The 23,195-nt window shown below is 56.5% G+C and overlaps 2 protein-coding genes across 4 annotated transcripts; one reads left to right on the forward strand and one right to left on the reverse strand.

Moving 5' to 3' along the window:
- Positions 1 to 1,277: 1,277 nt before the first annotated feature.
- On the reverse strand, positions 1,278 to 13,755 carry CBX1 (chromobox 1). 2 transcript variants are annotated; one of them, XM_064473252.1, is made up of 5 exons: positions 13,594 to 13,755; positions 5,162 to 5,334; positions 4,435 to 4,612; positions 3,599 to 3,693; positions 1,278 to 2,920 (listed from the first exon to the last, which is right to left on the reverse strand). In XM_064473252.1, exons 2-5 carry the CDS (start codon positions 5,299 to 5,301, stop codon positions 2,776 to 2,778), a joined length of 558 nt encoding a protein of 185 aa, XP_064329322.1. In that variant the 5' UTR covers positions 5,302 to 5,334; positions 13,594 to 13,755; the 3' UTR covers positions 1,278 to 2,775. The 2 variants fall into 2 exon arrangements, with proteins under 2 accessions (XP_064329322.1, XP_064329321.1); XM_064473251.1 differs by having other exon boundaries at positions 5,162 to 5,337.
- A 270-nt stretch (positions 13,756 to 14,025) lies between these two features.
- On the forward strand, positions 14,026 to 22,130 carry SNX11 (sorting nexin 11). 2 transcript variants are annotated; one of them, XM_064473248.1, is made up of 7 exons: positions 14,026 to 14,113; positions 17,886 to 17,934; positions 18,263 to 18,349; positions 18,722 to 18,822; positions 19,077 to 19,175; positions 19,374 to 19,586; positions 21,002 to 22,130. In XM_064473248.1, exons 2-7 carry the CDS (start codon positions 17,914 to 17,916, stop codon positions 21,141 to 21,143), a joined length of 663 nt encoding a protein of 220 aa, XP_064329318.1. In that variant the 5' UTR covers positions 14,026 to 14,113; positions 17,886 to 17,913; the 3' UTR covers positions 21,144 to 22,130. The 2 variants fall into 2 exon arrangements, with proteins under 2 accessions (XP_064329318.1, XP_064329319.1); XM_064473249.1 differs by lacking the exon at positions 14,026 to 14,113 and adding an exon at positions 14,164 to 14,368.
- Positions 22,131 to 23,195: the final 1,065 nt, after the last annotated feature.

Consider the following 23,195-nt stretch of genomic DNA (forward strand, 5'->3'; position numbering starts at 1 on the left):
TGGGGGATGGAGGAGCTGCCTCTGCCCTTCCCTGACCTGCTTCTGGCAGCCCAGGGCAGCAGCGAGCCCGGGGAAGACCACCTCGCCATCGCCCACAGGTCCCTGAGCACATTACGGGGGTCGTAAGACTATTTTCCCGTGCCTCCGTTTCTTGGCTTACACAGTGCCATGGCCAGAGCCAACCGGTCCCCAGAGACCTGGTGCCTGCCCGCCCTGCCTGCAGCTCAAACGGGAGCCCCACGTACTCGGCGCGGCCGCAGTCCCACCCCCGGGACGGAGCAACGCGCATCTTCCAGCTACCTGCTCCGATCGATCACCCCAGAGCCTCCCCAGGGAACTGCAGGCTTCTTTATGTTCAATTAAGTGGACGTTCCCCCTTCCATCTCTAGTGATTAATACTGGTTTAATTGCTGCTTCTGCTGGCTGCGGGGGCAGGGCAGACATCTCACCGTCCCGCTGGGGACAGGGTGTGCTTGTTGCGAATAACCTGAATTTCAACTGGCTGCGTAGTTTTACAGCCCTGTTCGGCCCTGAACGCCACCCAAAGCCTCCCTGCCTCCCCCTGCTCCATCCCACACCCTGCAAACACTGGAAACCTCTGAGCCGGGACCACACTCCTCCTCCTCCTCCCAGGAACGCTTCAGCCCACTCCGCCATCCGTACTACTGCGTGGAGCATCAGACGGGCTGAGCAGACGATGGGTCTACTCCTCCCCACGCACAAGAGCTTGTGGCTTTCAGCAAGTCCATACCAAGACTCAAGTGAGACCATCTCCATCCTCAGCCAGTCACCAGAGCCATCGCCAGAGTTTTTAAAAACCCATCCATAAACGCGAAGCGACAAAGTCCGCTCGACGTTCAGAAGAGAATTGAGGTAAAGGTCACTTACCCGAGCTGTGGTGCCGGATCCTGGCTGGGGACACACGCAGCGCACGCTCCCAGCTCAAGCAGCGTCTTGCTACGTCAAACGAGGTCCCAAGTCATAGCTAGTCCTCTTGTCTCCAGGGGCGAGACTCGACTCAGGCCTCTAGACACTAACCTCTACGACACTGTTCTTCTCCAGATGAAGTCAACGTAAATCAGAACCTGCTGTCAGCTGCTCCTGCTGCTGTTGACACCAGATCGGAGCCAGCGGCTAACCTGGGCTGCATCAGAGCTAACCTTGCTCAGAGAGAACCGCAACTGCAGGCTAACTTCCCTCCGTGACCTGCTCTACACCTCGTCACTCATCTCATGCACAAAGAGCTGGAGGAAGGAGCAAGGTAGAGAAGAAAAAAATCAGGATTATAAATCTAAAATTTTATTGAGACAAAAAACTGACAGAGCTTGGTATGAAGTTAAAATCCAAACACGTACTTTACATTTAAACAACGTTTTCACAGAAACCTAAACACATGCTTTTAAAAAAAGGTTTGTACAATGCAAGTCTAGATACATACCAACCTACAAGGAGGTGCCAGGAGTCTGGTGGGGCTCATGACTCCAGACATTAAATAGTTCAGTATTTGTAATAAATCTGATTAAAAACAAACAGAAAAAAAAACCTCAGAAGATTCAGGGTAACACATCCGGCTCCAGCACCAACGTCTGGCCTCCTACAAACAATCACTTGTTATGGGAGAACATGGAATTGATTTTTCTTTTCTTGTGCTGCTGTTGATTTCCTCTCCCTCCCACAACTAAAGGGATCCCATTGCTGCTGGCTGGACAGTCAAATTCAGGTGAGAGAAGGAACAAGTAGTCAGAAGTCTCTCTCCCCCCCCCCCCCAATTTTGAGAAATAGCACCTTATAACGGAAAGAAGGGTAGAAAGGCTTTTAAAGGGTTAAAATCCATTCCCGCCCCGCACCCCACCCTCCCACATACAATGCATGTGTCAGTAACTGGCAGTTCTGCTTCAGGACAATACGAATCACAAGTTTGCATTTTCACAAGTCTCCCCTCACCCCTCCCCACCCACAACCCCCCCCCCCCTAAAAATTGCTCGCAGGGTTTTGAGCATCTTGGCTCCAGAGATTTGGACATTCACAGTGTCAATCTCACGTCACTGTCCCTGTCTCCGTAGTTCTGTCATCAATACTGGGCTCTTCACCTCCCCCCCTCTTCCCCCCCTCCTTTTTCTGAATTCAGGTTCTAAAAAAGATCTGGAAATGATCTGGAACATTGTCATCAGACCTCATCTCCCTCCCCAATTAAACAAGAGACCAATTTCCCCACGTCCCCTCCCCCCAGCCCCCCAAACCAATACACCAGTAAATAGCAAAAGGAAAAAAAAAAACCAAAAAACAAACAAAAGAACCTACACACATGCTACGCTGTAAAAATGCAGAGTTAACACTATTGGGAAGAAGGCTGTGGGTTGCTGAGATGGTCTTTGAAGAATAAGCAGTATCCATCTGCACTCCCTTTCCCCAGCCCACCCATCACCAGTGATAGTCCTTCATGGAAGGGGCTTTGCTTCCTCTCCCACAAGCTGCAAAATAGACAGCCTTGAAACAAACACCCCAAATTCTCCCCCCAATAATCCCCCCCCAGTATCCCCCTGCCCTTCCCTCCCCCCTCAAATTGAGCCGGGCTGGTTTGAAGCTGTACACAGCATGAAGCTGCATAAAGCAGTTGAGCAGCTGCAGGGCACAGAAACCATACTGGTCTCTTCAAAGGGCATCTTCTCCAGCCATCTCTACGCTCCCAAGCGAGCAGAGCTGCGTTCTCTCCCTCTTGCTCAAACCCACAGTTCCGATCTTTATACAAAGGCTGGCCAGAGCGGGTGCCAGGGGTTAGTTCTTGTCCTCTTTCTTGTCATCGTCCTCTGAGGGGTAGGAATGCCATGTCAACCTCTCCTCATAGAACGAGATGACCACCTGGGGGCACTTGATGTTGGCTTCCTTGGCAGGGACCAGGTCGGCCTCGTCAGAATTCTTCCTACAGGCCAGAGCAGAGGTGCAAGTTAGGGGGCTGCGGAGGGGAGGTGGAAGAAGTGGAGACCGGAGAAAAATCAAGAAGCAGCAGGTAAACAGAGACCCCGAGCTGCTCGGGGGAACCAAGCGACCCCTTCCTGAGTGGCTCTGGAGCAGGGAGGAGCAGCACGTGAGCCCAGGAAAAATTCAGGCGTGAGTTCAGCTCCGCGTTGTCGGGGATGGGGAGAGAAGCTGAATCAAAGCTGCGGCCCTGCCCCCAGCCACTCCGTACTTCTGAGACGGTGCAAAAGCAAGCGGCTCCCACAGCTACGCCTGACTGGTTTGGCTCCCACCTGCGCCAGCAACAAGCCCTGTGTCACTACAGCCGGAGGGGACGCGGTCATCGTCACGGCTCTCCTCTGGGTGCAGCCTTCCGAAACTGCAGCCCACGCCATGACACCGTGCCCCTCTCTCTCCCCAAGCTCGCGCCTGCTGTGGGGGGGGACATCTTAAGAGCCACACAATCCCAAGGGCCCTACCTGCTCGTTTCACATCCACGTTAGCCTCAGCGCAGAGGGTCACCTCAGGCAGCAGCGCCATCGCGAGAGATTTCATGCCAGGTAGCAGGGACTCCCCAGGCGCAGGTCCTTCCCTCTCTGGCACAGAATAAGTGAAGAAGTGACAGACACAAAGACACACTCACCACTTCATCAGGAACATGAGCTCCCCGCTGGAATCCGTGGCACCAATGATTCGCTCTGGCTCAAATCCCCGGGCAAAGCCTCGCGGTTTCTCCGACTGAAAAGAGACAAGTTTGTGCTTGTAGCATCGCAGGGTGACAGCCACAGCCCTGTTTCTGGTCACCAGGACACACTGGTGGCTGTTCCGAAAGGCTCTGCACATCAGATGCTCAGGCTGTAATGACCGAAGGCAGCGGGGAGCTGAGAAGACAACTCTGGTGAAAGCCCACTGCACTGAGGTAACTCGGGTCAGCATGGCCAGGTGCCCTGGCTCATGCTGCAAGCAGAGAACCTGATTTCCAAGGCTCTGCTGGTCAAACTCTTGTGATGGCCAAGATTCAGCAGCTCCTGGGATGAAAACCAGACTGCAGAGCCTTTTTTGTTGTCCCTTTCCCCAAGCAGCTATGAGCACCTTGAGCAGAAGGCTCCCTGCTCCACCTCGCTCCCCCCATTGAAGGGGCAACAGGCAACCCCTGCCTCCTGTTTCACCCCTCGCGCAGTGCTTCAGGAGAAGCTGGGGCTCCCTACCCTTTTGGTTCAAGAACTGCCCTTTCAATTTAGTGCTAGAACTGGCTCTGGATTGATGAAAAGGCCTGGCTTAGCCAACAGCTCATGCCTCCTTCTGAAACCTACAGCTTTTCAAAAGCACTTCAGCCGTGTCTCACTGAAGTGCAATATTTTCCCCTCCATGCAGGGGAACAGTTTGACCGAGGTTTCGGAGCGTGGCTGCTCTAGCTGCTAGACACTGTGCCAAGCACAGGGATCGGGAGGTGAGCACAGAAACCCCACCCTGCCTCACCTCTTCCTTCTTCTTCTTTGGTTTGCTCTCCTCCCCTTTATCCTCCGTGTCAGACTCGGCTTTGCGTTTGCTGCCCTCAGACTTCTCGCTCTCATGTGCAGTTTTCTGGGACTGAAGGAACTCTGCAATGAGGTCTGGGCAGTCGAGGTTCTCCTCTGGCTCCCATGTGTTATCTTCACTGCAATCAAAGACAACAGCTGAGTTTTATGTACAGGCAGCTTGCTGCAGCTTTCCCTGCCTAGAAAAGTCCTGGGCACCAGGTCATGTGGAGATGCTGAGAGAAGCGGCAGTCTGGATGCGGGTGTCCTCACCCCATGGAACAGGTCCCTGCCCTGAGCCAGGCAGGGGTGCCTGAGGGCAGGGCAGTTATTTCCCTTCTCAGGAGAGAAACGCAATTCATTTTATCTGGCTGCTTGTTTCACACTAGGTTTAAAGGGGGGAAGCCCCACACCAGGGCACTGCACAGCCTGTTGCAAGACAGGAACAGGACTTTCTCACCTAGGCTGTGCTCTCATCCCCCTGATTAAAGCTCGAGGCATTTAGCACTGCCATTTCAGTCATTATGGCTGCCTTCAGCCTGCTAGCTCCATTTTCCAGAGAAGGAGAGGTGCAGGGAGACTGAGCCACCTGCCCGGAGAGCCTTCGGGAGCTACAGGCAGAAGAGGTGCTTGTGCCAGAGCAGCCCAGCACCCACCCAGCAGCAGCAGGCAGGGAGGGAGGCACTTACTCTGAGAAGCCTTTCCACTTCAGCAGGTATTCCACTTTGCCCTTTACCACTCGCCGATCCAGGACCTTCTCCACCACATACTCCTCCTCCTCTTCCTCTAAGACCTCTTCCACTTTCTTCTTGTTCTGTTTTTTTCCCATTGTGCTGGCCAGTTTTTCAGCTTACGGGCGACGCTGCTAAAAGAGGAGGGAGAACCACACGTTTGTGGCAAGGTCAGGTTTGCCTTTGCCAGGATGCAAATGTACTGGACACGCAGAGGCAAAGCGCAGTGCAGGAACATTGATTTGGAGAAAACAGGCATATACGAAGTAGGTAACACACGAAGAGATGGGCCAGGATGCTTCTGCCAGCTGAGAAGGCAAACAGGAATCTCCAGCAGGAGCTGTTGCATTTACTCGATGCCTTTTTGACACACACAGCATCTTATTTCACCAATTCCATCAAGACTCTACCCGATTCCACCCATGCTTTGTCCCTGTTTTCAGCACACCGTGTCTTGACCTTGGTGCTGCCCACCAACTTCCAGAAATGAAGCAGCATCCTAGGTCAGCTGCTCCACCCCTTGTCCTGCCTCTGCCGAGTCCCGCGTGTCCCCCCTCAACCTGCTCCCTCCCCTTCCCTCACCTCGCTGACCATCCCTTCAGTTTAGTTCCACCCTGCCTCGAGCTGCAGAAAGCATGTGCAGAGCTGCCCAGCGGCGGGAGGGAGACAGCGCACTGCTGGTATTAACTAAAAGTCAATAAATAGTTAATCCAAGTTAAATACGAGTCACGGTTCCTGATACTGAGTTCCCCATGTTCATTTCTTTGCTGGTTCATAGATGTGCACTCCAGGATATTTATCTAACTCACCAACCCAGAAATCTTTTTTTTTTTTTTTTTCCCCCTCCTTATCCTCCAGAGCTGTTTAGACAGTCAAAAATTCCTGCATCTTTATCCAGCACTTGCTGGGAAGCGGCAGAAGCGACGCAGAGCTAGGAGAACTCTCTGGCCCAGGGTAGCCCAAGGCTACCTGCCACAAACACCACCACACATAGCTCAAGGCCACCTGCCGTAAGTGGGCGCAGTATGGAGGGACGGGGCAGCCCTCGGCGCAGCTCTCCGCTTTCCACTCAGGCGGGGGGACTGCAGAGGAGCAGCAGCCCTGCCAACACGCCGGGCGCTTCCCCCAGGCTGAAACGAAACACCTCAGAGAGCCAAAAACCACAGAGAGGCCCCACTTCCCTGCAGAAACCCAGCTCGGACCAGTACAAGCACCGCAGCCGGGCAGATCCAGGGTCAGAGTCTCTCCCTGCTGCTGCGGGGATGGCTGTCCACGCCATCCCTGCCCTGCCTTCCTGGTGTGGGGCGGGTGGTTCTGCTAAAATCACACTTTGCAAATGCTCTCCAGCCAATTCTTTGCCGGTACCAGTTACCAGGTCCCAGCCCCAAGGACACGATCTTGAGCCACTGCACAGCCCTGTGAGGGGAGACACCAATGAAGCACCTGCTTGTGCGGGAAGGGGATGCAGGAAGGGTTTTTTCCTTAGGTTCAAGAAAAATATAGAACCCTCTGGTACCCCGACCTCACCATCATCCTCTGCTCAAAGAGGTCTGTGCAGCCAGCTGAGCGCACTGATTTAGGCCAACCAAAGGGTCAGGAGTTTCCAAGTCTCAGCATCTGCTATCTCTGATAAGGAGCTACGCCATCACGGAGAGCCACGGGCAAAGCTGGCAACAGGACCCAGACTGCCTGAAACCAACTCTGTACCTCAGCCTCCCAAAACCCCACCCTGCTGAAGAGCTGCCCAGGGAGCTTTCACAGCCTAAGCGCTGAGGAACATGACTTCTTTTTTCCAGTAAAATATGTATTTTCTGCCAAGCAAAATGACTGGCAAGCAGCTCAAACATTACCTGCCCGGAAACTTCAGTTTTGCCACTCAGGTTATCTTGAATCGTGTAGAATAAATTTCAGCTGGCAAAATCTGTGCAAACTGGGGCTGGTTTATGTGGCAAAACAAAAATCCTCCAGATTTACACTGGCTGAAGATGTTAGAGTTCAGCAACGGTCTCGGCTCTCGGGGTACAGCTGGATGAGCTCCCTTGTGCACAAGATGCTGCTGAGCTGACCCACTCCTATTAGAGTATTGTTCAAAGGAGGAGGTTTAAAAACAAGCCCCACAAAGCTCAAAAGATGTACTGCCAGTTCAGACCAGCAGAAGCCACAGCAGAGAGGACTGGAGGGAGCAGAGCCGAGCTGGCACGCTCCAGACCACCCCGCCTCCGCTGCTATCTCACAGACAGGGCTTGAGGGCAGACAAGGAGTGTGGAAGAGCGCAGAGGGAAAAGCAGCACTCCTCTGCTTGGCAGGCACTAGACCGATGTGTTTATACTTTGGACCCCACTACTGCAATGCTGCTTTCAACCTGACCTTGGCATACAAGCTGTGCCAGTGCCCAGGCTCCCGCTCCACAGGGCACTCGGCCTCTGGCCGTGCTTGCTGGGGGACAGACATCTTCCTTTTACACCCCAATCCCTGCACGCACCAGCCGCGAGGCAACCACAACCTCCTCATCTGAGGGCAACGTTGGGGTAGGAGGAGGAATGAACAACTTCCCTGTGCCGTGGCACCCAAAGTCAGGGCTGCTCATGAACCAGGCACAGGACTGGCAATAAAAGCCAGTCTTGGGGTGTTTTGTGGTCGCTGAGCAAATTGGGTGGGGGGGCCCCAGAGTCCAGGCTCTGCATTGCAAGCCTCCTGCTCCTCTTTAGCACTAGACATCTCCCCTGCTTTCTTTTCAGCTGGTGGTCTCAGAAGAGGGGTTGGCACCTGAGCAGGCTGCAGAGCAGACAGGGTCAAAGGAAGAGCTTTTTCTGCTACTGCACACACTGCACTGTGCTTGCAGAGCTCTGGTGTCCACCGAAGGTGAAAACTAAACCCCCTCCCAGTGTTAAATGAAGCGAGAAGTTCCCTGCCCTGTAGAGACCAGTAGCTGAGGTGGTGGCAGGGAAATCCCACAGACGGGCAGTGTTTCCCCCACAGATCCTTTATTCAATGCCAGAGGACACCCAGCCCCACAAGGATGAAGTTTTATTGCCCTATTCAATGAGCAGAAAAAACCCAACCACCTGGAAACAGACCACTAGAACAGAGCCGTACAAGAACACACATCAGAGAGGCTTTTTCCTTCTCAGCTCCTGGGCTGAAATGAAATACACTGACAGCATCTTTAATCAGACACCAGACAGTGGCAAACCCGGAGCAGCAAGGCTCCCGGTCGCCTGTGGACTCACCGAGGAGGAGGCCAGGCTGCCTGGCACCGCCTCAGCTGGTGTGCAACACAACAATGTAAAGCCTCCGACCCACCGCCAGCATCTAATCCCCGAGCAGGAGCCAGTGCTGCAGCAGGAAGCCGAGAGATCGCGTTTCACTCTGGAATTCTTCAGGCAGTTCCTTCCTCCCGCGCAGGACAGCCTTTCTCCCCTCCATCCTCCTCCTCTGGCACAGCGTGGCCGCCGGAGAAGGGGGCCAGAGCCAAGCATGCCGTGACAGAGGAGATTCCCAAGAAGGTTCTGTTGTAGCTCCGACTACAACCAGCAAATAAACTCCAAGACAGCCTGGAAGGTCGAGATCTCGGGCTTCCCTTCTCTCAGCAGGGAATTGTGTTCAGCTGCAGCTGAAAGGATTTTAGTCAAAAGCATTGTGGTTATTGCTTGGAGATGGACTTGTTTTTAAGGCACCTAAGCATGCTCAGCTGGATTGCCACGCCGCTTGAGCGGCTTCCTAAGGCAGCAACTGGATCAGAGAGTCTAACGGTAGAGCCTGGCCAGGATGAGCTCAGAGGAGAGTTGCTAAAACTAGAGGTGGTGTGTAGGACAGGTAGGTGTGGAAAGGGAAAAAAAAAAAAGAGAGGCAATAGAGCAATGCAAACAATGCAACACTGTGAATCCATCATTTTATTGTGGTAAGTGCTGGGTAGAGAAGATGCAAATCCAAGGCCAGGAGCACTTTGAGAAAGAGCTTGCCAAGGGGAGGGACAAATATACCAGCGCAAAGGGCTGCAGCAACCGTACCTAAAGCATACGGCAGGCAGCAACCTCTCCAAGGCCCTCAGCCACGCGGGGCCCATTCTTTTCAGCAGACGTTTCCCTGTTTCTGCCACAGGCATTCACACCAGAGTACCAGTGTCACCCCCTTGCACAGACCTGCTCTGCCTCTGTGGGTTCTCAAGATGTCTGCTCCCACGCAGGCACGGGGCTGCGTGCCGACAAGCCACCCCCTCCCCGGCATTCATCCCTGCGGCAGGGACAACGTCTGGTTTTGCCTCAAGAGCCTGCAAGCCAGAAAGGTGCTCCGGGCGGACGAGGCCAAGCCGTAGCTCACAGCGCCTGCTGCTAGACACGGTACAGATTTTAGCGTTCGAGCCAGCAGCAGAGACAAGCTGCTGCACAGGCCTCTCGCTGCACTGCAGTCAAAAATGCAGCTCGAGTGTGAGAAAGGGACTTCAGCCCCCCCGGGGAGGGGGGACGGGACACAATGCAGCGCGTGGCTTTATCTGCGAAGCATCTGAGCTGCTCCCCACACCCTCTTCCTCCTCGTCAGGAATGCCTCCGTGGGACAGAGCGCTCGAGAAAGATTTCAGCCTTCTGTGACTGGGAACATGCAAACCCTCCAATTTTAGTTATTAATAACAAACCACAGCCACCCAAAGCACTGGCTGGTTTCTGGTCTCTGGAGGAAGGGGGAGAGGTTGAACCATCCCCATCTACTTGGAAAGGCAGCACAGGGAAGACCTACCCTGCATTCCGCTCCCTTATCTCGAGAGCTTCCAAATAAACCCATTTCACTTGCACCGAGTTCCTACGCGCAAAGGTGCAGAAAGAAGCCATTTCGTTTTGCCTGGGCATTTTTGGGGAGGGCAGACAACCCCTATTAACTTTCTGGGGAGACTCCTCACGTCTCTAGAATTTGTGGCTAGGTGACTCCTGCCCAAGAGAGATCACATTAGTAGTTCATGTTTCCTAAAATTCAGCTTCTTTTCTCTATACTTATTGTGTGAAAAGAATTGGCTGATACTGAAAAATATGATTTTGAGACAAATTCAGGATGGGCCTGTGCCAAATCTTTCCGTTTTCATTTGCTGCTTCTTACCTAACACTCAAGGCAAAGCTGAAATCCTTTGTGAAGAGGAAAGCAGGACAGAGAGGGACCAAAAGAATAACTTCTTGGTCTGCAGCTAAGAGGAAAAGGATCCAGGACACACCTAAGCCACTTGAAAAGAATTGAAACTCCAGTAAAAGGCCACAAAGAAAGAGGCCCAGCACAAAGGTATGTACAAAGGCCCGAGTTATTGGAGCAGAGAGAGGGGCAAGAGCTAGTGTTGACAGCACGTCGTCGCAGTGGGTCGGAGCGAAGCACATGCTGGTATCGTGAGATCTCCCGGATAACAGCATCCAGGTAGAGAAGCCACTACCAGACAAATATATATAAGCTCAGCCCCCGCTGGCGGGGACACTTTCTCTGGAAGATTGTGAAGCTCTACCTAGTCGCCTTCCGTGATGCCTGGCGCTAATCTTTTCAGGAGAAAGTTTAACAAAGGAAAGGAAGACTGGCCTAAGAAGAAAAATGTCGTGACCCAGAGTACAGCCTAGTTCCATTAGCTGCATCTTAAAGGATTAACAGTTCAGCTCAGCTTTAATGAGTTTTAAACTTAAAACATTTCCTCCTCCTGGCTTTTTCAAACTTGGCTGGGATCACTCATCTCTTTAAAGACTTATGAGCACGCCAAGTTTATTCCACACGCGCCAGGGAAAGGCAGCAGGCATCTTTCTTTTGAAGTGGCAACAAGCATGTTAAGTCTTCCACTCTCCAGAACCTGAAAACAGCAGAAAACATTTCTGGAAAGTTTGAGTGAAAGCTCAAGCCTTTGAGCAGAGACCAAACTAAAGAAAAGCCACAACCTTCAAGCTCAGCCACATCATTTCCACTTAAATTCACAATCCATGAGAGAATGCACCTCTGGATTTAAGAGAAACACACACGCAACAGTAGGAATATTACCTCCCTGCTGGAAAAAAGTGAACCCAAGGTAAGAAATCCCATCATGCAAACAGGGATTTTATGTGACAGCGGGCGCAACTTCTGAACTCCTCTAGATCAGATAACGCTCACGGAATCAGAGCGGGGATTTGCATTCTTCTCCCCCCTTTTGTATAAAGACGAGAAAGCATTGCCCCAAGTGCTGCAGGATTCCCAGCTTTCCAGCGCCCTGATGCTGCACCACCTCCCTCTTCACAAGCAACCCTGGCCCCTACAGCACCTTCCCCTGCCAGCCTTCATCCCCCAGGGACAGAGCAACCGTGTTTGGGGGCATTTCGCCCAGCAGCCTCACACCCAGGAGCTGCCTCCCGGCGCTCACAGGCCCTTCACCTGGTTATTTTTGTGTTTCTCTGGAGCTGGGCAGCAGGGTTAGAGCAGCCACATCTGTTTCTCATCGTTTTCAAGCGCTAATAGGAAAACGTGCCTGGGTTGCAAACCCAGGAGACTGTTGACTCCAAGCATACCCATTGCAAACACCTTCCTCTCTCACACACAAGGGATTTAATTTTTTTTTTTAAAGTTAAAATCTTTCATAGATAGAGCCTGTAATTATTCAGACAGAAAGCCCTTTTATACTTTGATTTCTCAGTTTTATAGGGACAACCTATGTGCTTGCTGCTTCCAGATTGATCCATCCCAATGCCACCAGCGCTGCCCCATCTCTGGGATCCTCACGCTTAACCCCCCCTCCCTGGCCCCGATGCTCCCCATGCAAACTCAGGCTGTTTTGAGCCCCTGCCACCTCCTCCTCCTCCATGATGCACGGGAGCAGGCCAGCTTCACAGCACAACCCTGAGCCAAACCCCGCTGCCACCCTCTCAGCCAGCCCTGTGCTCCCAGGGCAGCTCCACATCTGCCGCTTCCTCAGCAAAGCTTCGCTGCTTCCTTGTCTGGAGATATAAATCCCATTTCAGTTCCATCGCCTTCCCTTGCCAGAAGTCCTGCTCTTCCCCCAAATGCTTTACAAGTCCCATTCCAAGCGTGGCTCTGCTCCCCCAGCTCCCAAACCTCCTACCCCAGCAAAGGAGCCGAAGAAAGCCAGCCAGGCTGCCCCGACACCAACCCCACGCTGCGGGTGAGCAGGGACTCGACCCAACCACAGCTTCTACTGCATCTCCTCCCCTTCCCCAGCACATCCCTGCTTCCAGCCTGCCAGCCACAACCTCCCTTTTCCACCTCCTGCCAGCCCCGTGGTGAGCTCTCCGCAGGGGAGCTCTCCCCCAGCCCCAGGGCCCCACATCCCCCCCAGTTTGTTCCCCAACAGCTCTCCTCCCCCTGGTCCCTAGGATCGGCTGCCATCCCGCTCCCTGCCCTCCTGCAGCCTGTTGAGCAGCTTCCCGCTCATTCTCCCCGCCAAAAGTTGACACTCGTCCCCTCCCCATTCTCAGAGCAACTGGAGCCTGAATCCCCCTCCACCCCCAGCCGCCCCCTTTCCCTTTAACTCCCCCCCAGGGAACACCCCCCTCCCCTTCTCCTTACCCCCAGGGGCTCCACCAGTGGTTCTTAAACCACCCTCCCACCCAAACGCCGCCTTCCCACCAGAGCAGGGACCCAACTACAGCCTCTCCTCTCCCAAAGGATGCTTCCACCCCAAATCTCCACAGCCCAGAACCCCAATCTCCCCAGACCTCATTCTCTCCTCCTGCACCAGCCTCCTTCAGCACCCCAAAACACATCTTCCTCCCCTGTTCAAAGGTACCCCAGCACCTCGCCCTGCCACCCTCCTCCCCAGCCCTCAGGGTCTCCCCCAGCTGTTCCCCCTCCCCAAAAGGCCATCCGGGCCCAGCTTTGTCCCCTCCTCACTCCAAGACCCACCTTTCCCTTCCCCGCTGCCGCCCCTTTTGAGGGGCACTGCCCTGCCAGCACCCCCAGCCCCCCCCAAAGCTTCTTCCAGCACCCCAAACACCCCCTCTCCTCGCACCCCCAAACATCCCCCACTAACACCCTCTCCTCGCACCCCCAAGCACGCCCCTCCACTAACACACCCTCTCGTAGCACCCCCAAACACCTCCACCCTCCAGCATCCCCAAATTCCCACTAACGCTGCTCCCAGCGCCCCAAGCACCCCCCCACTAACCCCCCTTCTCCTCACACCCCCACCCACCACTAACGCACCCGAGCCCAGCACCCCAAATACACCCCTACAAACCCCCTCGCCCCGCGAGCATCCCCCCCCACCCAACCACCACCTAAACACCATCTCCCGCAGCAACAACCCCCCCTTTACCCCCACCCCACCCATAACGCCCAGTCCCTCCCCAGCATCCCTCACCCCTACACCCCAACGCCCCTCCACCCCGCCCCCCTCCGCCCCCCCCGCCCCGCACCCAGGCCCGCCAGCGGCCCCCGCTCACCTTGCACAGCCCCGCCAACGGTTCGACGAGGGGAAGGGGCCTGCGGGGCGCGGGGGCGGGCGAGCGGGGCGGGTCCGGTGGCGCCGCGGGCCTGGCCGCTCTCCGTCCGCCTCCCTCGAACAAAAGAGCCCGGCCAACCCCAGTACCCGCCGCGCCGGACTGCGCCTGCGCCGCGACCCGTGCTCGCCTGCGCGCCGCGGGGCGCGCTGGGAGTCGTAGTCCGTCACCGCGGGGTACGCTGGGAGTTGTAGTCCTCCGTTCCGCCTCCCGCCCATCCCGGTGCTGTCGGTTCGGTTTGGTTTAAGCGCGCCGCGCACCTGCGGGGATCGCACCGCGGCGTGCCGTGGCCGTGCCCCTCGGGCAGCCCGTCGGCAGCGGGAAGGTCCGGGCCGCGCCCCGAGGCCTGATGGTCGGACTACAACTCCCAGCATGCCCCGCGCCGGAAGGGGGAAGCGCCGCCCTAGCTATAAGGCCGCCGCGCCGCTGCGCCGCTTAAAGGGGCTACGGCCTGCGCGAAGAGGTGAGGGGGTCCTGAGGGAGGGGTGCGGCTCCACCGGCGGTGGGGTTGGGGGTCCCCGGGGCCCCGCAGCTGGCGGCGCCCAGCCCTTGGCTGGGCATTCCTTGGCCCGCATGGGGCGGCAGTGGGGCAAGGCCCGGTGCGGCGGGGCCTGGCCTTAGCGAGGCCGCGGTGACTGGAGCAGCCGCCCCGCAGCGGCACCGAGCCCCGGGAGCGGAGCCGGGACCCAGCCCCTGCTCACGGTGCTGCTGAGCCCAGGTTTGGCCTGGCCGTGCCGCTGCCGCGGGGGTGAGTTGGCGTTAGTGTGGCCAAGTGTCTGGCCCTTGCGTTGGTTGCTGTGGCGTTGGGCTGGCTGGGGACGTCCCCTCCCAAGGGGTCCCCATTTGGGGCACCCCTGTGGATGGGGAGCCCTTTCCTTCCCAAATGGAAAAACAACCTCAGAAAATCCTCTCCGGTATCCATTGTGGGCAGCTCTGTCCAAGTGTGATGAGCAAAAATAGAGACAAATGGGATTTGTTCTCTTTTTTCCCCACCATGGAGCTCCTCTGTGAGGTTTTCCTCAAAATTCAGAGACTCTTGCGTGGCCGGGAGTTGCCTGGAGCAGTGCTGTGCCTGCGCGATGGATGTGAAGCCTTGGCCAGCCTGGAGCTGGGTAGGGAATGGAGCTGCAGGAGGGAGCTCTGAGCTGGACTAAACTATCACTGATGTGTACTGGATAGGAGGGAGTATTCCATATTCCATGCAGGTCCTGCTGTTACAGAGGGGTAGAGACTGCTGGTATGGGTGTGTTTGCGTCAGCAAGGAAGATAAAAGATAGCAAGCAAGTGATAAAAGCTAACACTTTGTCAGCGGTGTGAGTACAGGGCTGGGGGAGGTGATCCACCCTGAGTCCGACTGTGCCTGTGGCTCGTTAAATGCCCAGACCACCGTACCCTGGGCAGGTGGAGTCGTGAGGCTCCGGAGCATGGATGTGGGGTGTTTCTGTGTGGCTTCTAGCTAGAAGACATTGAAAGTGTGAGCCCTGGAAACACTGAAATGCAAATTGGAGGAAGATTAAACCAAACCCAAACCGCGTATCCCAGGGCCTCTTAAACTGAGGCTTTAAGCAAAAGCCCTGAAAGAGGATTTGGTCTAACTGTTTAAAGCTAACTCGGAGCTGTCTTCTCCATTGGGTTTAAGTTGATTTATCAAGTTAAGATCAATTAACTCCACATAAAGAGTAAATAAGATTATGCGTTTCGTGGTGCAACCCTGGGTGAAAGTACAGGTGAAAGACATGGGCGCTCGGACTCTATGAACTCAAGTTTTTTCCCTGCAGCCTGCCTGTCTCCTCGCTGACTGCAGAGAGCCATCTCCCCCTGGGTCTCTCTGCTCTTCGGAGCACCCTTTCAGTAGCTGGGAAATTAAATTCCTTTTCCTGGCAACCCTCCGCTGTTCCATTAGGCAATTTCTGAGTCTCTCTCTTCTCCCTCCTGCATTTTTAATCTAGGCAGGGCTGTTATGCAGAGTATGGAGCTCTAAAAGCAACGGGACGGCGGCAGCGTCCCCTGGGGAGGCCAGGGAACATAATGGTCAAGTTCTGTTGCTGAACTGGTTCTGGCTGGGAGCCCCCAGCACGGGGGAGGATCGGAGCTCCCCCATTACCACAGCTGAGCGCAGTGACTCATGTCACATGTGGCTCCTTCGCTCCCCTCCTTCCCCAGGGGAAGAATCATGTGCGCTGAAGCGTGGGGTTGTGGGTTTTTTTTGGTAGGTTCCCCTCGCCCTCCCCCTTACAGCTCAAATTGGAAACAGCAGCAGCCAGACCCAACTCCAGTGAGAGTTCAATTACTCAGAGATGTCTCGGAGTGGGCCTGAGTCTCTTGCTGTCTATCCTGAAACTCTTCTCTGCTGTTAATGCTTTCAGTGCTTTCTGGGTGGAATTGGATGGCTGAAGTCTTGCAGAAAGTACCTGCAAACCGGTGGAGCCAGATTTTTAAAGCATGGTTTGTGGCTCTACCCCTCCCCTTGTCCCAGCTAAAATTAGCACTGTCTTCAGAAGAGCTTTGCTTCACATCTGAGCGTATAAATAAAGACTGGGTTTCCAGCGCTGCCTGGCACTTGGCAGCTCTCGTGGCCTAAAAGGCAAGGCTCCAGGAATGGGGAACAGGTGAAGGGTTGCTTCGCCTCTGTGATCAGGCAGCCATGTCCCTCGGGACAGGCCAAGTCCTGAGCTGCTGGCTCATCCCAGGGGCTCCAAAACCTCTTGCAAACAATCCCACAGAGGAGGTGAAACCAGGACACGGGACACGCTTGGTCTTCCAGCTCCCCCTGACGAGTATTCCTGGTCTGTGTCTGCCGGCGGTGGACTCTGTCTCGGAGGGGTTTCACTGGCTGAACTGTGCACTTATTGGGTGTGTGGGGGTTTATCTCACTGTCGTCTCCCCCCCTTCTTCCAAGCCCTGGGACCTGCATTCATGGTGCTGTTGCAGAACAGGAATTACTGCAGGAGCACGTAATGGTGCAGCAAATTAGCTGACATGGTCCAGCAGGACCTGGGAGCGCCGGAGGAAGCGGCTGGTGCGATGGGAACGTGCGAGCAGCTCGCGGTGCAGCTGGGCAGCGCAGGGGGCACCAGGCACCTCTGCGGTTCCCTGAGGGTTTCAACAAGGCTCATGGGCCCCCCCGGTTCCTGCTGGGAGAAGGGGAAAGGGGGGTTGGGGAGGGGCGCAAGGGAGAGCAGTCACAATGCAGACCTGAAACCTAGCTGGGTGGGGAAGTCAAGTACCGAGTTTGCTGCTTATTTGGGTGACTTGTGAAGGAGCTGGAGAGAAACGGTGTATCTGTGCCTGGTGCTAATGGGAGACTTACTGAGGTGACAGCTGGGGAACGGCTCTGATCTGCGCAGGAGAAAAGCTGGCGAGGGGCAGCGGGGTCATGGTGGGGACTGGCTGCTTCCCCTGCTCAGACAGCCCAGCCGAGCTAGTGCTGGGCAGGTGGGAGGCCTGTAGGAGAAGGAAACTGTGATAAAAGCAAGGTTTTTTCCTCCCCAGCCGAACCGGCTCCCCTGGCATTTCAGTGCAAACCTGTCTGTGCTGGGAGTGGGCCGGGCTCTTCCAGCCTGTCTCCCTCCTGTGTTGCCAGTTCTGGCTCTGTGGGAGCAAACTGGGGACCTGGGGTCTTGGTGCTGTGCAACGAGGAGGCTGTTCCTGGTTACACTGGGGGAAGAGCTCTCCCGGAGACCCTGTTATCTGCCTGGGAGCAGGGACGTGCTGTTGGAGAGGAGGGCAGACAGCTCAGCAGGAGCAGCCGGCTGCCCCATCCCATCCTCAGGTGGTTAACCCATCTGAGCTGGGAACCCTGCTCACCTCTGTCTGTGATCTGGGGATTTTTGAGTGCTGTTCCAGCATGCTGCAGGATCCCAGTGCCTCTCTGCAGGCAGGGGTGACCTGAAGACGAGCTGTGAAGGAAAGAGGGGTTGCAGGCTCCAGGTCTGGTCACGGCACGCTCTCCGGCACACCCCAACGAGAGCCCAACAGGCCATGTTGCCTCAGGAGCACATGGGAGATGAATGCTGGGTGCTTTTTCCCGTGTGCTGCTGGATTTGAATGCATCCTCTTTATTTTGTGGTGACTGAGGGGAGAGGATCAGGGAGAGCAACCGAGTGCGGGCGTGGGGGCTGGAGAGGTGCCTGCTGGGTGGGACAGAGGTGTGAGGAGTCTGGGGGGATGTGGAGTACATGGGAGACCCTGGTGTGTTGATCTTTTCTTACTAAATCCTTTTTTCCCCTGTACAGATGTTTCCCGCTGGGCTCTGGCTCTAGGATGTTGGAGAACCGAGAGGAAGTAAGACCCTTTCTGACATGGGTTTTGTCTGTTCCTCGCTGGGGTTTGGCAGCGCTGGAGCGGGCGGTCTTGGCTGAGCGCTGTGTCGAGGGGTGAGAGGTGCTGAACGCTGGGCAGCATCTGTGAGGCAGAGCTGAGGGGCAGCTGGTGACAGGGATGGGAGAGGCTGGAGGTGTCTGCGCTGCCCCTGGGGTGGGGTGGCCGGACAAGCCAGTGTGGTTGTGGGTACCTGTACCGGGGAGCCCCTCCGAGCCCTGCAAAGGGGGGTGACGCTGGTGTGGGGCGGTGAACACTGCCTCCCCGTGCTCAGGCAGTGTTTGTGCCGCAGGAGCTGACCACGGTGCGTGTTCAGGACCCCCGGGTGCAGAACGAAGGCTCCTGGAACTCCTATGTGGATTATAAAATCTTCCTCCATGTGAGTTGTGGCTGAGGGAGGGGGTGAGCTGCAGAGCTCGGTTGTGCCATATGTGAGGCTCGTGAGCGGAGTTGTCTGGCCATGTCTGGCTGTGCTGAGTGGAGATGGAAGGCGCCAGGAAGGGGTAACCCTCAGCAGCCCATCCCTCCTCCTGTGCTGTCTCCGTGCAGGTCTGAGACCCAACTTCTCCCTTGGAGCCTGCTCAGGTTTTCTAGGCACTTTCAGCTCCCCCAACAGTCCCCAAAGCCCAGTGCTTCAAGGGGCTCCCTTAGTGATGGAGCTCAGGGGTCTGTGCTGGTGAGATCCTGCCCTCCTCTGCCTTGCTGCCTCTCATGTGAATTATTTCCATGATGGTTTTGTTTTTTTTTGCAGACCAACAGCAAGGCCTTTACTGCCAAGACCTCATGTGTGCGGCGCCGGTACCGTGAATTTGTGTGGCTGAGGAGGCAGCTCCAGAAGAATGCTGGCTTGGTGTAAGCATACCTTGTTCTGCCCCCTTTCCCCTCCTGCAGCCAGATGTTGTTTCCCATTGCCCTGGGAGACCTATGTGAACCCAGAATAGGTGTGGATAGAAACCCCAGACACAAACATGGGATACCCAAGCTCCTCGGACCCAGCTCTGCACAAAGCAGGGTCCTGGCTGCTGCTGCCAGGGTACTCCTGTGTCTCCTTGCTCTGGTGCTGGGTGATCTGACCCTGAACTGCTGCCTCTGCTCTGTGCCTGCAGGCCTGTCCCAGAGCTGCCTGGGAAATCCACCTTCTTTGTGGGCAGCACAGATGAGTTCATCGAGAAGCGGAGACAGGGGCTGCAGCAGTTCCTGGAGAAGTGAGTAGAGCATTTCTGAGGGCTGGATGGAGGGAGAGGACACACTTCTCCAGTCTTGCTTAGAAGATACTGGCTGTGAAGTGACAGGAGAGCTGCCGATGGTCACCCTGGTGGTGTGGGGCACATGAGTTGTTGGTGGGGCAGGGCTCAGCGTGCTCTGTGCTCCTGCCTCACTCAGCCTCCTCTCTCTGTGCACAGGGTTGTGCAGAATGTGGTCCTCCTCTCCGACAGCCGGCTGCACCTTTTCCTGCAGAGCCAGCTCTCAATACCCGAGATAGAGGCGTGCGTGCAAGGCCAGGGCTCGCAGACAGTGACAGAAGCCATCCTGCACTATGCCATGTCCAACTGCGGCTGGGTGCAGGAGGAAGAGAGCCGCCCCGCGCTGCTGCCGGGAGGGGACCTGCACGGCAGGTAACGCAGGCAGGGAAGGACCGGCCTGGGGTTGCTGCCAGCGGGGAAGCCCCCAGCTCCCTGGCTGTGCCTGGAGCTGCTCTGTGCTGGTTGGAGCAGGCCTGGCTACTGGCAGTGCTTTGAGGCAGCTGGTGACTTGCTGTCTGCACCTCCCTTGTCAGTGCTTGAAGCTGTGGGTCTGGCTACAGCCTGACTTAAAATGGTTGGTGCTTATGCAAAGGACTTTTCACCAGTAGCAAACAGCCTCTGCTGTGAAATAAGAGGAGGTGCCAGGCTTTCTAGAGACCCCTGAATGCTTTTGGATTTCCCTGTCCCATCCTTGCTACAGTCATCTGAGGGAATGAAGTTTCCCCAGCCCTGTACACCAACCAGGCAGGATTCCTGGGGGTCAGGCGATTGGAGCTGGACATCTTGGGCTGTCACCAGCAGTCTCCTGGACTGCCCTCCAGGCTGCCCGGAGCATGACCTGTCCTGGCTGTGGCCAGGGCTTAGCAGAAAAGAGCTCGAGCCTCCTGGAAGAATTTAAGCTGAGATTTACAAAGGTCTTCAACTGCTTTCTTCCCTTAATCTCTGGGGAGTAAGGAGCCTTTGGATGCTTTTAGAGCTCAGGCTTTCTGTGCATCTTGCCTTTGTCCTCACAGCGTGAGTGGGTTCTGCAGTTCCTTATGTGCATCACAACTTCAGAGTGCTTGCTGCAGGCTCGGGAATTAATTGGGCATCTCCCTGTGGGGTGGCTGCCCCTGCTTGCAGCCAGCTGAGGGTTTTCTGCACCTGGGGAGGCAGCTGACCTGGTGCGGGAGAGGAGGGCATCCTCAGTCTGCCACTGCTGCAGCTCCCTACAAGAAGCTGAACAAGCACAGACATCACCTGCGTGTTCGAGTCCTGTGGCAGGCGCAGGGCCCCTGGCTGTGCTCGCTGGCAGCCTGCTGTGTCAGGCAGAGATGCTCTGGGGTCCCCCTGCCCCTCAGTGAGGTATTTAGCTGCTAGGCAGGAGGCCTTCTGCACCACCCAGTGCCCCTGTTTCTTCATCTTGGTTTTCAGATAGCAGGAAGAAAGAGGTGTCTAGACTCCAGCGAGAGATCTGTTTTTAAATAGAGCCTTTCTGGTTTAAGGAAGGGGTTTGAGGGAGTGCAGCAGTGCAGGCAGTTTGGCTTTGTGTGCCCCTCTCAGCTGCCAGCATCGTCTGCCTCTTGCTGCTGGCAGTTTTCTCCCCCTTCCCTGCTCTGGGCTTGAGTGCTGTGGCTGAGCTGGCTGGAAGCTGAGGGCTGTGCTGAGGCTGTGCAGAGGGGAAGCAGCCTTCGCTGTGCAGAAGGGGATGCATCAAGGAGGCAGCAGTTGACTTAGAGACACAGTCACCTCAGGCCCTGTATCTTCCCACTATCCCTTCTCTGCTCTGACCTGTTCTCCCTTTCCAGCTGTGCCGGCCTGGGAAGCCCGCAGGGGCCGAGCTGCCTAGAGACCTTCCCGCACTGGAGCGACTTTGGCATGGATGACATCCACTCGGACAGTCCGGATGAGCCAGCTGAGCCCTTGGGCGGACGTCGTGAGATGCAGTAAACAGCTCTAGCGACCTCGCCTGCCTTCCCCAGGACCTGCAGCCCTCGCTGGAAGAGGGACCGCTGCTGAGCCGAAGGGATGTCCAGGCTGGTGGGACTGGGATTGCACTGGGAACATGGCCTTGTCCAGGACTCTGTGGTGTCTGGGGCTCACATGTTCTCTCTCTGTTGACTCTTGACTGTCCTTGATGCCCCAGGCAGTGTGTTTGTATCGCTCCTCTCTTGGAGAGGATATCTGGTGGTTAGTGAAACCTGTGTTTGTTGTTCCCATGGCCTTTGCTCTCTGACTGGAGCAGAGTTTAGTTAGGTGGCAGTGCCAGCGAGGCTCTGTGTTCTTGGCATGTCCCTGGCCCCGGGTAGGGTGGGATACACTGGCTCACGTTCAGCACGACGGAGGAAGGCTTCCCTTGGTGGGAGCAGGGGCTGGCTGCTGCCCAGCAGGTCTCTTCAGTTTAGTCCCCCGTGTTGCCCTCTGTGCTGCAGGCAGGGGAGGCTGTGTCTCCCTGGGAATGGCTGCCCTGGGCAGCTCCTGGGGAGGGTGGTCTCAGCTGCGCAGAGCCAGAGCCCATGCATGGGGTGCAGATAACGTATCTACACCTGGGGCCTCCTGGCACAGCTCACCCCGCAGGCTGCCTGCAGCTGGGATGAAAAGCCATGAGCTTCCCCCCGGGAGCATGGGAACAAGTCGATGGGGATGTGGAGGGGGGCAGTTTGTCTCCCCTGCCCTTTTGAGTGGGGTGCTCCTTCCTTGCACACCTATTGCCAAGCACAAGCAAAGCAGGGAATGGGGGGCCTCACAGCCAGGATGTAGTTTGCTCAGAAAGAAGGAGCATGTAGCTGCCTCTCGGTCGGTGTCCGGCAGCGCTTGGGCTCTGGCTATTCCTGACGCCTCTCCCTGTGCTCTCCTGCACCTTTTCCTCCCACCCTCAGCACTGGTGAAGGCAGAGCCGACGTGCTCTGACTTGAAATAAAAATGAAGTAGAAGAGACTTGCTGGTTGCTGGCAATGTCTGTCCTTGCTGTGTGGGTGGAGGGAGCTGAGCTGGGGCCGAGCTAATTGCAGATAGATGGCTTTAGGGAAAAGAGGGTGTTATTGCACCTCACCATGGGGCTGGAGCTGCCGAAACCATCGGGGCTGGCCCTGCCGCGGGCAGCAGAGGTCCCTGGGGCCGGCGTGGGTGGTGGCAGGGGACAGGCAGGGCTGAGGGGTCCCACCTTGGCCCCAAAGCGAGTTTTGCAGTGCTGGGCCTGGCTGTTGGGGGGAGTCTCGGCCCCACGCAGGGGCCAAGACACATCGGGGAGGGGGAGGGAGGGTTGGAAACCCGTCGAGGCGCAGCCGAAATGTCAGGAGAAGTTCATTGCGAAGGCTGGCAGCTGCTGGTGCGCCAGAGCGCCGCTGCCATTGGCTGCCCCCCCTCATGCATATTCATGTGTATTCATGAGTGTGCGGCTCCAAATGGCGCAGCTGTGAGGCCAGCTGTGCCCACGGACCCGCTCCTGCGCCCACGCGTGCCCTCGCCCACACGTGGCCTTTGCCTGCGCGCAGCCTCACGCAGGCAACGCGCCCTCGGCCGGGGCCGCATCCTGCCCCAGGCTCCCTGCGGTGCCCCAGCACGCTTCGCACCGCAAACGTGGCCTGGCACTGCCGCAGCCCGGGCTTGATGCCTTGCCAGGAGACAGCTGGCCCTGGGGCTTCCCTCTGAAGGCAGATCTGGGAATGGCAGCCTGGGGGGCTCAGCCGGGCCTGGGGGGCTGCTGGAGCAAGGGCTCTGTCCCCTATCCTGCCTCCTCGCAGGGCCCTGTGGTGCCCATCCTTCCCCCTCGGGGCTGCAGCCCCGCTGCTGGCTGTGTTTCAGAGCCGGGCAGGAATTATTTTTAGTGGTGTTGATCCGCTTTGCAAAGCTGTCAGGAAAACAGTGACTCAGAGGCAGACCCGGCCATGGTAGGGGGGGAAGCAGCCCTGCTCCTGCTCGTAGGGAGCTGAGCACTGGTGTCCCCAGGGCTGCGGAGAGCCCCTGGGGGTGTGGGTTCCCCCTGGGTGGCACCGTGCAGGG

The sequence above is a fragment of the Phalacrocorax carbo genome, chromosome 25, assembly GCF_963921805.1.
Source record: "Phalacrocorax carbo chromosome 25, bPhaCar2.1, whole genome shotgun sequence".
NCBI classification, from domain to species: domain Eukaryota; kingdom Metazoa; phylum Chordata; class Aves; order Suliformes; family Phalacrocoracidae; genus Phalacrocorax; species Phalacrocorax carbo.

Coding starts and splice junctions, on each gene's coding strand:
- CBX1 (XM_064473252.1), bottom strand. CDS start 5,301: ATGGGAAAAAAACAGAACAAGAAGAAAGTGGAAGAGGTCTTAGAGGAA. Junction 4,613..5,161: donor AAGTGGAAAGGCTTCTCAGA/GTAAGTGCCTCC, acceptor CTTTGATTGCAG/TGAAGATAACACATGGGAGC. Junction 2,921..3,598: donor CTCATGTTCCTGATGAAGTG/GTGAGTGTGTCT, acceptor TCTGGCCTGTAG/GAAGAATTCTGACGAGGCCG.
- SNX11 (XM_064473248.1), top strand. CDS start 17,914: ATGTTGGAGAACCGAGAGGAA. Junction 18,350..18,721: donor ATTATAAAATCTTCCTCCAT/GTGAGTTGTGGC, acceptor TTTTTTTTGCAG/ACCAACAGCAAGGCCTTTAC. Junction 19,176..19,373: donor CTGCAGCAGTTCCTGGAGAA/GTGAGTAGAGCA, acceptor CTCTGTGCACAG/GGTTGTGCAGAATGTGGTCC.